Here is a 13,018-nt window from a genome sequence, read left to right as displayed (position 1 = left end):
GGGGACGCGCACCCGGTGTAACCCGGTTCCCGGGGGTTCGCTCCCGGTGCCGGTGCACGGGGGAGGGGGGGGGGGGCGGCGGTGCCGGGTGCGGTTCCCGGTGTACGTCGCCGGTGCTGGGGCCGTTCCCGGGGGTCATTCCCGGGGCCGTTCCTGGTGGAACATGTCCGGTGCCAGTCGCGGGGGGCGGGGGATGATGCCCGCTGCCGTTCCCAGGGGATGACGCCCGGTGCCGGGGGCGATGCCCGGTGCCGTTCCCGGGGGTTCCGTTCCCGGTGCCGAGGGCGGGGGCTGTGCCCGGTGCCGTTCCCGGGGGTTCCGTTGCCGGTGCCGGGGGTGGGGGCGATGCCCGGTGCCGTTCCCGGGGGCTCCGTTCCCGGTGCCGGGGGCGGGGGCTGTGCCCGGTGCCGTTCCCGGGGGTTCCGTTGCCGGTGCCGGGGGCGGGGGCGATGCCCGGTGCCGTTCCCGGGGGTTCTGTTCCTGGTGCCGGGGGCGGGGGCTGTGCCCGGTGCCGTTCCCGGGGGTTCCGTTGCCGGTGCCGGGGGTGGGGGCGATGCCCGGTGCCGTTCCCGGGGGTTCCGTTCCCGGTGCCGGGGGCGGGGGCTGTGCCCGGTGCCGTTCCCGGGGGTTCCGTTCCCGGTGCCGGGGGCGGGGGCTGTGCCCGGTGCCGTTCCCGGGGGTTCCGGTGCTGGTGCCGGGGGCGGGGGCGATGCCCGGTGCCGTTCCCGGGGGTTCTGTTCCTGGTGCCGGGGGCGGGGGCTGTGCCCGGTGCCGTTCCCGGGGGTTCCGTTGCCGGTGCCGGGGGTGGGGGCGATGCCCGGTGCCGTTCCCGGGGGTTCCGTTCCCGGTGCCGGGGGCGGGGGCTGTGCCCGGTGCCGTTCCCGGGGGTTCCGTTCCCGGTGCCGGGGGCGGGGGCTGTGCCCGGTGCCGTTCCCGGGGGTTCCGTTCCCGGTGCCGGGGGCGGGGGCAGGTGGCGGCAGGTGCGCGCGCGGGGCCGGGCCGTTGGCGGGGGGCGGGGCCGCGGGGCCGGTGCCCGCGCGGGGCCGAGCGCTGCCGCCGCCGCTGCGCCATGGCCGGTACCGGTACCGGGGCCCGGTGGGTGCTGCTGGCGTTTTGCCTGGTGGCCGCTGTGCCACCGGGCCGCACCGGAGAGCGGCTGCACGTCTGCAAGGAGGTACCGGCACCGGAACCGGGAGGAAGGAGGGAGGGGTGGAGGGGGGTGGGGGGAACCGGCAACCGGTACATTCCCCCCCGCCCCCCCCCCCCCCCGGTAGATGAAACCGATCTCCGTAGCACGGGGGATGCGGATCCGGGGTTGGTCACTATGGGATGGGGAGGACGGCGACGGGGACGGGGGGGTCCCGGTGGCACCGGGGATGGGGCTGGTCCCAGCGCGGGGGGGGGGTCCCTATAGCGTGGGGGGACCGGCCAGTCCCCCGGGGCTTCCAGTCTTGGAGGAGGGGTCCCATGGGGTCCATCACCTATGGGGAACATATGGACTGGGCTGTGCTGCCCTAAATGGAGGGGGGGGGGGGGGGGGCTACGCGGGGTCCCCTATGGGGATGGGGGAGGTGGCTTTGCTACTGGGGGTCTCCTTGGGGACCTGCCTGGGGTCATCCTGGGGGTCCCTGGGGCCACCTCCAGCCCCACGTCTGTGGCCCCAGGTTGGTCCCCGTGTCCCGCTCAACTGCCGACCCCGGGGAGACGCTGGGATGTCCCCAAACCCTCCCCGGGTGCGAGCGGTGCTGGGGGTGGTGACAACGGGGGGGGGGACACACACACGCGCACACACACTCACGTCCCCATCGGCCACGTGCCTTTCCCAGCCTGGCACACGGTGGCCCGGTGGCCAAGTGGGGACAAAGTGTCCTGCGAGGACAAACCGGGGGGCTCTGCCGCTCGCAGGGGCCCGGCCACCTTGGGGACAGCGGTGCTGGGGTGAGCCCCCCGCCAGCTTCCAAATTTCCTCCAAATTCCCCTCCCCGGGGGTCTGCGCTCACCCTCCGTGGGGTCCTCACCTGCCTCCCCCCCGCCCCGGCACCCCCTCCCCGGCTCTCCCCGACCGGCGGCCGCTTTTCATCTGGGCCAGTAATTTTTTTGTGCCGTGATCCAATTTTTTTGTGTGTGTGTTCCACGGCCCGGAGCTGGAAACAATAGACGGCGGCTGGCGCCCGTCCCCGGGAGGGATCGCTCCCACGGAGGGTATGTCCCCTGTCCCCCCCGCCACTGGGGACAGACCCTCTCCCTCCCCTGGCCGGAGCAGGGTGGTGGTGGCAGCCTGGGGTCCCGTCCCCCCCGCCGCTGCAGAGCCACCCTGGGGCTGAATTAGGTCGATTTATTTAGATTAAAAAAAAAAAAAAATCGAAGCTTTTACAAAGGGGAGTGATTAACATCGCTCGTCCCAGCCACTCAGCTCCGTGCTGGGGAGGGGGGGGAAGTTTGGGAAGAGGGGAAAAACACCTTCCCAAGGGAATCCCTCGGGAGCAAGAGCGATGTGGGGGGCTCGGAGACCCCATGGGTGCCCCCGTCCTGGCCGTGGCGGTGGGCACCCTCCTCTGCGTCCCTGTCCCGGGGCCGTGGGGGGCTCGGTGCTGCCCGTAGGTGGGCAGGGGTGCTGCAGGCAGAGCCTTCGCGCCTCTCCGTCCCCCTTTTCCCCCCCATCGTCACCGTTTCCAGCTGACGGGAAACATCAAAGCGTTGTTTTCTCGCCAACCTGCCACGCTCCGGCGTCTGCCGGGAGCACGAAGCCACGGCGCCCGGCTCTGAAACCCCAGGGGTGCTGCAGTGGGGGGGTGGGGGGGCTGCGGCCTCGCTCCCTCGCCCCCCTGGTACCCCACCACACCGGTATCAACCACGGAGCGGCCAGACCCGGCCTTCACCCTGCCTGGGAGATTAACCGCGCCGGCTGGGCTTCGCCTGCCCCCGGCATTGCCTCCTCACCGGCCTTGAGCCAGTCCCAGCTTGGAGGCAGCTGGCGGCACGGGGGGGTCACGGTGCCCCGCTCTCCCCAGCCCTTCGCCTTTCCTCCCGGCTGCACCCTGCTCCGGCATCCAGCTGGGGTGCTCCCGCCGCTGCCGTGGCTCCCGAGCAGGACGGTGCATCCCGGTTGCACCGAGGAGCCTGTTTAATGAGCAACGCGTGTCCCCGCGCTTGGGCCACGCCAAGGCACAGGGTGCCGTGCCGGCGACGGTGCCATCTGCTCATCGGCGCTCGGGGGATGCCGAGGTTTCTGCCGGCACCCAGGGACGGGGCGGCAGTGCTGGCCGCCTTCACTGCGCCGGGGCTGTCTCCGGTGATCACCACGGGGTGATCAGGGAGGTGCTGGGTACGTGCGTGTGGCCTGGGTGACCCCACAGCCCTCCCTGGGGTCTGGCATCCCGGGGGGGACGTCCTGGAGTGGGGGGGGTCATCCTACCTGAAGCCCCACCCTCAGCATCCCCCGGGACCTCGGCATCCCCCTGGTCCGAGCATCACCCCAGCCTGGGCCTCCCCCCGCCCCCAGCACCCCCGCCCTGAGCATCCCCTGCCCCCAACCTCCCCCCGCCCCCAGCACCCCCGCCCTGAGCATCCCCTGCCCCCAGCACCCCCGGGCTGGGGCCGAGCAGCCTGGCTAAGCTGGCCGAGCCGGGGGACCGGGTGCCGTGGGACATTGCAACAGCTTAAAACAGAAATAGCGATGCAAGAGGCAGCCGGGCACGCGGGGCGGGGGGCAGCCCCTGGGGGGGAGCGCGGCGGGGGGCTCGGGGCCGCAGCTCTCCCTGGGCGTTTTCTCTTCCAGTCCGAGTACCACTACGAGTACACAGCGTGCGACAGCACGGGCTCGCGGTGGAGGGTGGCCGTGCCACACACGCCGGGACTCTGCACCGGCCTGCCGGACCCCGTCAAGGGCACCGAGTGCTGTAAGGTTGGGGGGCGGATGGGGGGGTCCTGGGGTGTGGGAAGGGGAGGGAAACGAGGGCGAGGGGAGAGAGAGGAGCGGCGAGACGAAGCGCAGCTTTTCGTCAGCTCTGTCGCAGCGCGATGCCTTCAAAGGCGGCGACGGGACCTGTCTGCTCGGCAGCGGTACGCTCTCGTTAGCGCTGCCAGCTCGTCACGGGGAAGGCCGGGATGCGATGAGGGGGATGGACCCCCCTCCCCAGCCTTGGGGGGTGCCCTGGCTCTGCCGCGTGCTTTGGCAGGGGGTCGCATCCTGCCTGGTGCTCGCTGCTTTTTAAAGAGCTGGCGGTCAGGCAGGGAAGTGCCACGGAGTTGCCAAAAATCATAAATCGGGGCCGGGGGGGGGGGGGGTTGCCTTGCTGCCGTGGGGCCGCGCAGGGATGCTCGAGATGGGGGATCCCAGAGCCGGCCAGGCACCTCCGCTAGCGGGGAGCGCTCCGAAAAGCAGAGCTGAGGATGACGAGGCTGAAGCAGTGCTGGGGGAGTGGGGGCGACCACCCTGACCCCCCCTCATTGCACGTGGGCAGCTTTCTCCTGCAAGGCGGGCGAGTTCCTGGACATGAAGGCGCAGGCGTGCAAGCCCTGCGCGGAGGGCACCTACTCGCTGGGCACCGGCGTCCGCTTCGACGAGTGGGACGAGGTGCCCCACGGCTTCGCCAACGTCGCCACCAACCTGGAGGTCGACGACGGCTTCGGCGACGCGGTGGAGAACTGCACCGCGTGAGTTGTCACGTCGCCGCCGGCACGGCTCTTCCCGTTAACGGGAAGCGGGGGGCTGGAGCCCGGCTGCTCCTCCCCGGGAGGACGCTGGGGGACTCGGCCACCCCGGCGCAGCGGGGATGGGCACGGTGCAGCGGGGAGCAGGATGGGTGCTGCAACACCTCCGTGCATAAATAGCACCCCATTTCCCCGACACCCCGTCCCCCACGCTCCTTCCGTCACCCTTCCCTGGGAGGCGATGCAGGCAGGGTGCTGCGGGGGACGCCCGGCCACAGCAAGGGGCCACCCCGGCAGCATCAACCCCACCCGCCGTGGCAGGACCCCAACCCCATGGGACACCCACACCAACCCTCCTCAGAGAGGGAGCACCCATGGGAGACCCCCACCTTTACGGCACGAACCGGTGCCTTTATTTTCCACCGCAGCCCATTGATCGGCACCGGCAGCCACCGAACCCTCCTGCCAGCCGGTTGCACCGGCAGCCGCCGAGCTGCCCCGCGCCGCAGCATTTATGCAACTTGCAAATGTAACCTACTTCCAGCAGCACTTTAATTATTCAGCCGCCGTCCCCGGCGCGGCAGGATCCCCCTCTCCTCCTCCTCGCAGCCCACCCGCCTCTCGCCGGCGCGGCGGGATGGGCTGGGGAGGGAAAGGTCCCCCAGGGATAAGCGTCCGGCCACTGCACGGTGACGTGTCCCCTGGGCTGTCCCCAGCGCCCAGCTCTCCATCCTCGGTCCCCAGGGTTCCCCATGCTGTCCCCAAGCCCGGGCTGTCCCCAAGCCTCCTCCCTGCTCCACTCACCTGGGGACCCTCACAGCCGTCCCTGCCATCCCCATCCCGGCTGCCGCGGGGTTCAGACCGGTGACGGAGCCCGCGATCTGTGCCACCCGCCCCAGGTCGACGTGGGTGCCGCTGGGGGACTACATGGCCTCCAACACGGACGAGTGCACGGCCACCCTGATGTACGCCGTCAACCTCAAGCAGTCGGGCACCGTCTCCTTTGAGTACATCTACCCCGACAGCAGCATCGTCTTCGAGTTCTTTGTAGGTGCCGGTGACCAGAGGGGTGCAGGGCCGGAGGGTGGGGGTCCCTGGGGACGTGGGGGGGTCCCTGGGGACATGGGCGGGGGGTCCCTGTCCTCACACTGGCTCCTCAGGTGCAGAACGACCAGTGCCAGCCCACGGTGGAGGAGTCGCGCTGGATGCGGACGACGGAGAAGGGCTGGGAGTTTCACAGCGTGAGTGCGGGGGGGGCGGGAGGTGACACGAGGGGGGTCCCTTGGCACAGCCCCCAGGGTCCCTCGTCCCTCCCCTGGGAAGAAAATGCTCCAGGAGGATGCGGAGGGGGCGGTGGGCGATGACAGACAGGGGTTAGTGCCTCAAACCCCCCCCCCATGCAACCCCCTCCCCAGCAGTGGGACCACCCAACCCTGCTCCCCCTGACCCCCCCCAGCACCCCCCCAATCCCTTTTCCAGGTGGAGCTGAGCCGCGGCAACAACGTGCTGTACTGGCGGACCACGGCTTTCTCCGTGTGGTCCAAGGTCCCCAAGCCGGTGCTGGTGAGGAACATCGGCATCACAGGTAGGTGGCTGCAGGCTGGGGGGGTCCCACCGCCCCCCCCACCCACCCCCCCCCATGGCTCCCGCACCCTGAGCACCCTCCCGCTGCCAGGGGTGGCTTACACCTCCGAGTGCTTCCCCTGCAAACCCGGCACCTACGCCCCCGCCGCCGGCTCCTCCGCCTGCCAGCTCTGCCCTGCCGACACCTTCTCCAGCAAAGGAGCCACCGCCTGCCAGCCCTGCGAGCCCGCCACCTACGCCGGTGAGAGGTGGCAGCCGGGTCCCCTTGTCCCCCCCTTGTCCCCCCCCCCGCCCTGCGGGGATGCCCCCGGGGAAGGGAGAGGTGATGCGAGGGGCAGGGAGGACCTGCCATCCCTCGGTGGGGTGGGGACGCGGGCAACCCCGCTGGTGGCGTGGCGGCGGGGCGTCGCGTGGGGACAGCGGTAAGGTCCCCTCGGCGGGCCGGCTCAGCCGCCCTCTGCCCCGCGGTCAGCAGAGCCCGGCTCGGCCTCCTGCAAACCGCGGCCGCCCTGCACCGACAAGGATTACTTCTACACCCACACCGCCTGCGACGCCCACGGGGAGGTACGGCCTGGGGGGTCTATGGGGGGGCCGGCACCCCCTGTCCCTGTGTCCCCGTCCCCCCCCCTGCCCAGCTCAGCCCCCCGCTCCCGCCCGGGCAGACCCAGCTGATGTTCAAGTGGGCAGAGCCGAAAATCTGCAGCGAGGAGCTTCCCCAGGCGGCCAAGCTGCCCCCGTCCGGGGTGAAAACCAAGTGCCCCCCCTGCAACCCCGGCTTCGCCAAAAGCAACGGCAGCGCCTGCCAGCCCTGCCCCTACGGCTCCTACTCCAACGGCTCCGGTAAGGGCGTCACTGTCAGCGTCCCCGAGAGGTGGCCAGGGCACCCGGAGTTGCCGGGGGGAGAGGTGGGTGCCACCCCGGTGCAGGGTTGTCCCCTCCTGTCCCCAGGTTGCCTCAGCTGCCCGGCGGGCACCGAGCCGGTGCTGGGGTTGGAGTACAAGTGGTGGAACGTGTTGCCCCCCAACATGGAGACCACCGTCCTCAGCGGCATCAACTTCGAGTACAAGGGGATGGCAGGTAGCGCCGGGACGCTGTCCCCTCACCGTCCCCTCCCACGGGGGCAGCTGGGGACCCCGCCGAGCCATCGCCGTGTCCTCGCAGGCTGGGAGGTGGCCGGGGACTACATCTACACGGCGGCGGGAGCCTCCGATAACGACTTCATGATCCTCACGCTGGTGGTCCCCGGCTTCAGGTGAGGTGGGGGCCAGCGCCGGGGTGTCCCCGGGGAGGTGGGGGACAGCGCCGTGGCGCAGAGCCCGGCAGCGTCCTCACGCCGTCCCCCGCGCTGTCCCCAGCCCCCCGAGCCCGGTGCTGGAGGACACGGAGAGCAAGGAGGTGGCCAGGATCACCTTCGTCTTCGAGACGGTCTGCAGCGTCAGCTGTGAGCTCTACTTCATGGTGGTGAGTGGGGGGGACACGGGGGGGATTTTGGGAGGGGGGGGGAACGCCAAGTTTGGGGGAGACACACCCGGTTTGGGGAGGTCCCACTATCCCCGTGTCCCCACAGGGCATCAACTCCCGCACCAACACGCCGGTGGAGACGTGGACGGGCCCCAAGGGGAAGCAGTCCTACACCTACGTCGTGGAGAAAAATGCCACCATGAGCTTCACCTGGGCTTTCCAGCGCACGCCCTACCACGAGGCGGTGAGGGACGGGGGGGTGACCCCCCCGGGGGGGCCGCGGGTGCCGGGGGGCACGGGTGGGCGATGGTGATGGGTGCTCTCGGTGCCAGGGCCGGCGGTACACCAGCGACGTGGCCAAGCTCTACTCCATCAACGTCACCAACGTGCTGGGAGGGGTGGCATCCTTCTGCCGGCGCTGTGCCCCCAAGCTGGCCGGATCCTGCGCCCCGTGTCCCCCCGGGAACGCCGTGGACCGCGGCTCGGGCGCCTGCCGGCCCTGCCCGCCCAGCACCTACCTGCGGGGTCACCCCTCCGACGGCATCCCCGCCTGCCACCCCTGCGGCCCCGGCACCCGCAGCAACCAGGTGCTCGTCCCCGCACGTCCCCTGGGGGCGGGGGTCTGTGGGGTGGCGGGGTCATGTCCCCATGGGCGACGCCAGCCGCCCCCGGCCATCCCAAATGGGTGATGCTGTGGGCCCCGGAGGGGTGACACCAGCCCCCCACCCAAGACGTCCCAGATGGGTGGCACCAGCCAGCTCCAGGAGGGTGACACCAGCTCCTCAGCCATCTCTGACAGGGTGACGCCAGCCCCACTGGTCATCCCGGGTGGGTGACAGTATCTGGTCCTGGATGGGCGATGCCAGCCCCCCAGCCGTCCCCAGGGAGGTGACACCAGCCCCCCCGGCCATCCTGGGTGCGTGACACTGTCTGGATGGGTGATGCCAATCCCCAGCTGTCCCCAGGGAGGTGACACCAGCACCCCTGGCCATCCTGGATGGGTGACAGGGTGGGTGACAGTATCTGACCCTGGGTGGGTGACACCACCCGCCCCGGCTGTCCCCGACGGGTGATGCCAGCCCTCCGCTGTCCCCAAGGGGACGACCCCATCTCTCCCCGATGGGTGACACTGTTTGTCCCCGGCGGGGTGACGCCAGCCCCCGGCCGTCCCTGACCGCCCCCTCCCGCCACCCCAGCTCCGCTCCCTCTGCTACAACAACTGCAGCTTCTCCCTGGCGCTGCCGGGCCGGATCCTGCACTACGACTTCTCGGCGCTGGCCGCCGGCACGGCCTTCGCCAGCGGCCCCAGCTTCACCGCCAAGGGCCTCAAGTACTTCCACCACTTCAACATCAGCCTCTGCGGCAACCAGGTGAGGCCGGGGCGGCAGGCGGCGGTGCCCGCCGTGCAGGCAGCACCCGCAGCGCTGCCCGCGGGCACGGGGAGGGCGTTACAGGCAGGGATGGGTGCACGCGGCGACGGGAACGCGCGCGCGCGGGCGTATATAGGGCAGACACACGTGCGCAGGCGTACGTAAGGCAGACGCGCAGGTAGGCGTGCAGGTATAGCGCAAAAGACGCGCACGCGTGCAGTCGCGCAAACGCCGGCAGTCATGCAAACGTGCAAACGCATGCCCGTAGTCGTGCAAATGCGTGCCCGAGTTGTGCAAACACGGGTGTGCGTGCAGTCATACAAGAAGACGTGCAAATGTGCGCATGGTCGCGCAAACACGTGCACGGCCAGGCAAATGCATGCACACAGTTGTGCAAACACGGGTGTGCATGCGGTCATACGTGCACACATGCACACCCATGCAAACACACACGCACACCCATGCAAACACACACGCACAGTCACGCACACTTGCACACTCATGCAAACACACATGCAAGCATGCACAAAGTCACGCACACTTGCACACTCATGCAAACACATATGCACGCCTGCAGTCGTGCAAACACGTGCACGTGGTCATGCACACACATGCTGTCATGCAAACGCATGCATGCAGCTGTGCAAACACAGGTGGACGTGCAGTCATACGTGCACACATGCGCATAGTCGTGCAAACACATGCACACTCATGCAAACACACATGCAACTGCGCACAGTCATAGAAACACACTCGTACACACTTGCACACTCGTGCAAACACACGCACAGGTGCACGCTCATGCAAATACATGCAAATGTGCACAAACACTCACACGCATTTGCACACTCATGCAAACACATATGTGCGCCTGCAGTCATGCAAACACGTGCACATGGTCATGCACACACGTGCCGTCGTGCAAATGCACGCATGCAGTTGTGCAAATACAGGTGTACGTGCAGACATGTGCACACATGCAAACACACGCACACTTGTGCAAGCACACACGCACGCACGGAGCCACGCAAACACACGTGCAACTACACGCAGTCTTACAAAAACTCGCGCACACTTGCACGCTCGTGCAAACAGGCAGACACACGCACAAACACTCATGCGAACACACACGCGCACCCCCAGTCCTGCCAACACGCGCGCACGGCCGTGCACACACAGGCGCACGCGCAAATGTGCGCCGTCACTTGCGGACACGCGCACACGCGTGCGGACACGCGTGCGCCATCGCCGCCCGGCGTCACCCCCCTCTTCCTCGCCGCCAGGGCAGGAAGATGGCCTCCTGCACCGACAACGTGACGGACGCGCGGCTGCCGGCGGGCGAGGGGGACCCTGCCCGGGTGGTGACGTCCTACGTCTGCCAGTCCATCCTGGTGCCCCCCGACGTCATGGGCTACAAGACGGCCGTGTCCTCGCAGCCCGTCAGCCTGGCCGACCGCGTCGTGGGTGAGCCGGGGCTCGGGGTGCTCCGGGGTCCCCCTTCTCCCGCCGTGGTTTGAGCTTCATCCTCGCCGTCCCCTCCCGTGGGACCTCGGTGCCACCGGGACACCCCGCTCTCGCCGCAGGTGTCACCGCCGGCTCCACGCTGGACGGCATCGCGTCCCCCCCCGAGCACTTCCCCCCCGGCCACCCCGACCTGCCCGACATCGTCTTCTTCTTCAGGTGAGGGTGGGTGACCGGGGGGAGCACACGCACCCGGGGACCCCGCTGTCCCCCCCGCTGAGCCCCCCGTGTCCCCCTCGGCAGGTCCAACGACGTGACGCAGCCCTGCAGCGGCGGCCGGGCCACCGCCATCCGCCTGCGCTGCGACCCGCTGCGCCCGGGCACCGGCACCCTGGCCGTGCCCAGGTAGGTGGGGACGGTGCTGGGGACCGGGGTGGCTTTGGGGAGCGGGGGGGAGCGTCCTCACCCCCCCCGGGGTGGCACCCCTATCTCCTGCCCACCCTGGCTGGCAGGGCGCGGGGCGCATCCCTTGGGTGCTTTGCTTTGGGGACCGCGCCGTCCCCGTGCCAGGTGTCCCCCACCCTGGGTGTCACCACCGGCCGAGCCCCCCCCCTCTTTTCTTCCTCCCCCCCCAGCAAATGCCCCGAGGGCACCTGCGACGGCTGCACCTTCCACTTTCTCTGGGTGACGGGCGAGGGTTGTCCCCGCTGCTCCGCCAGCCACTATCGCCCCATCGTCGGCGCCTGCCTCGGTGGCATCCAGGTAGGACCGTGACACCAGGCGGGATGCCACGGGGATGGGCTGGGGGTCACCCACCCCGCTGAGCCCCCCGTATGCCCCCAGAGAACCACCTACGTCTGGCGGGAGCCCCGGCTGTGCCGCGGCGGGCAGAGCTTGCCGGCACAGAAGGTGAGGAGCTGCCGGAGCGTGGATTTTTGGCTGAAGGTGGGGATCTCTGCCGGCACCTGCGCCGCCATCCTGCTCGCCGCCCTTGCCGCCTACTTCTGGAAGAAGAATCAGAAGTGAGCGGTGCCGCCAGGATTTGGGGGGGGACGGTCATCGCCATGGGGGGCTGATGCCACCGCTCCCTGTCCCCTCTCTGTCCCCAGGCTGGAGTATAAATATTCCAAGCTGGTGATGAACGCGGCGGCCAAGGAGAGCGAGCTGCCAGCGCCGGATAGCTGTGCCATCATGGAGGGGGAGGACGCCGAGGACGACCTGGTCTTCGCCAGCAAGAAATCGCTTTTTGGCAAAATCAAGTCCCTCACGTCCAAGGTAAAGGGCGGGGGGGGGGGGGGGGCACAACCCCGGAGCAGACACCGGAGAAGCCACAGCGGTGGTGTGGTGTGCGGCTGCTCCGTGCCTCAGTTTCCCCGTCCCAGGGGGGAAGAGGGGTCGGGGAGGGCTCACTGACGCCGAGGCTCGCCGCAGAGGACGCCGGATGGTTTCGACTCCGTCCCGCTGAAGACGTCGTCCGGCAGCACCGCCATGGAGCTGTGACGGGGCGGGGGGGGCCACCCGCGCTCACCCCCCCACCCCCCAACGTGGCCTTAGGGACCCGCTTCGGACCGGAGCTTCGTTACGGCTTTTGTACGTCCCCCCCCCCGTGTCCCCCCCCCCCCAAGCCAAGCGCCGAAAATTGCCAAATACAGGTGTGGGGTTTGTACGACGGCTCTGTGTGACCCCCGCGGCACCGGGACACCGGCACCGGCACACGTGGGTGTGAGCTGGGCACGCCAAAATGGGGGGGGGAGCGGGTTAAGTGTGTGCAGGAGCGTAGCACCCGTGTGTGCACACGTGTGCGGGGTGCTCGTGCACGGGGTGGGGTTGCACGCGTGGGCGTGTGGCGTGGGGACGCGTGCGCACACGTGTGTGTGCGTGCACACGTGGGGGCGTGTGCGTGTGGATGCGGGTGGGCGCGTGCACACGCGTGTGCGAGCTCCAGCCGTGGCACGGCTGCCTCCTGCGCTGCTGTGGCCGCTCGGGGTGCCGAGGCGAGTGCCTGGTGGACCGCGGCTGTGCCAGGCCACGCCGTGCCAGGCCATGCCATGCCGTGCCGTGCCGTGCTGTGCCGTGCCAGGCCAGGCCATGTCATGTTGTGCCATGCGGTCCCATGCCGTGCCATGCCAGACCGTGCTGTGCCGTGCCGTGCCGTGCCAGGCGAGCTGTGCACGGCACGGCACCAGCCCCGTACCCGCCTCTCCCTGCCCGGGCTCACTTGGCCACCAGCACAAATTGACCAATTAGGGTGATTCTGCCCCAAAGTGGGTGCCCGATGCCGGGAGCTCCCGGCACGGCGTTTCCCACCGCCGCCGTGGCACGCGGGTCAGCGTGTCCCTCCCCCAGTGTGGGGCACCCCGGGGGTCCCCCGCGGCCTCGCTCCCAAAGCCCCTCGTTCCTGCAGACCCCGGGGTCCCCTGGCACGGGGGGGTGGGGGCCGGTGCCAGCCCCCCTGGGACCCCCCGACCCTTTTTACCCGGTTCTCCGCG

General features: G+C 69.7%; 1 protein-coding gene across 4 annotated transcripts; it reads left to right on the top strand.

The window, feature by feature from the left end:
• The first annotated feature begins 3,540 nt into the window (after positions 1-3,540).
• Positions 3,541-12,167, top strand: ELAPOR1 (endosome-lysosome associated apoptosis and autophagy regulator 1). 4 transcript variants are annotated; one of them, XM_075521791.1, is made up of 21 exons: positions 3,541-3,899; positions 4,464-4,656; positions 5,553-5,700; positions 5,814-5,894; positions 6,133-6,238; positions 6,329-6,478; positions 6,713-6,801; positions 6,900-7,077; positions 7,186-7,314; positions 7,399-7,489; positions 7,593-7,698; positions 7,805-7,942; positions 8,031-8,285; positions 8,895-9,068; positions 10,352-10,532; positions 10,652-10,748; positions 10,833-10,934; positions 11,165-11,291; positions 11,373-11,551; positions 11,639-11,804; positions 11,961-12,167. In XM_075521791.1, the coding sequence occupies exons 1-21, from the start codon at positions 3,677-3,679 to the stop codon at positions 12,027-12,029; spliced, it is 2,982 nt and encodes a 993-aa protein (XP_075377906.1). In that variant the 5' UTR covers positions 3,541-3,676; the 3' UTR covers positions 12,030-12,167. The 4 variants fall into 4 exon arrangements, with proteins under 4 accessions (XP_075377906.1, XP_075377905.1, XP_075377907.1 ...); XM_075521790.1 differs by having other exon boundaries at positions 6,710-6,801; XM_075521792.1 differs by having other exon boundaries at positions 6,710-6,801; positions 11,898-11,970.
• Positions 12,168-13,018: the final 851 nt, after the last annotated feature.

This window comes from Mycteria americana, chromosome 20, assembly GCF_035582795.1.
Source record: "Mycteria americana isolate JAX WOST 10 ecotype Jacksonville Zoo and Gardens chromosome 20, USCA_MyAme_1.0, whole genome shotgun sequence".
NCBI classification, from domain to species: domain Eukaryota; kingdom Metazoa; phylum Chordata; class Aves; order Ciconiiformes; family Ciconiidae; genus Mycteria; species Mycteria americana.
Note: the sequence above shows the minus strand (reverse complement) of the source record. Positions and strands in the feature narration are given on the sequence as shown.

Excerpts from the sequence above, each read along its gene's own strand:
- ELAPOR1 (XM_075521790.1), top strand. The coding sequence starts at position 3,677 with ATGCAAGAGGCAGCCGGGCACGCGGGGCGGGGGGCAGCCCCTGGGGGG. Across the intron at positions 7,315-7,398 it reads CGAGTACAAGGGGATGGCAG|GCTGGGAGGTGGCCGGGGAC; the intron begins GTAGCGCCGGGA and ends GTGTCCTCGCAG. Across the intron at positions 11,805-11,960 it reads TCAAGTCCCTCACGTCCAAG|AGGACGCCGGATGGTTTCGA; the intron begins GTAAAGGGCGGG and ends GGCTCGCCGCAG.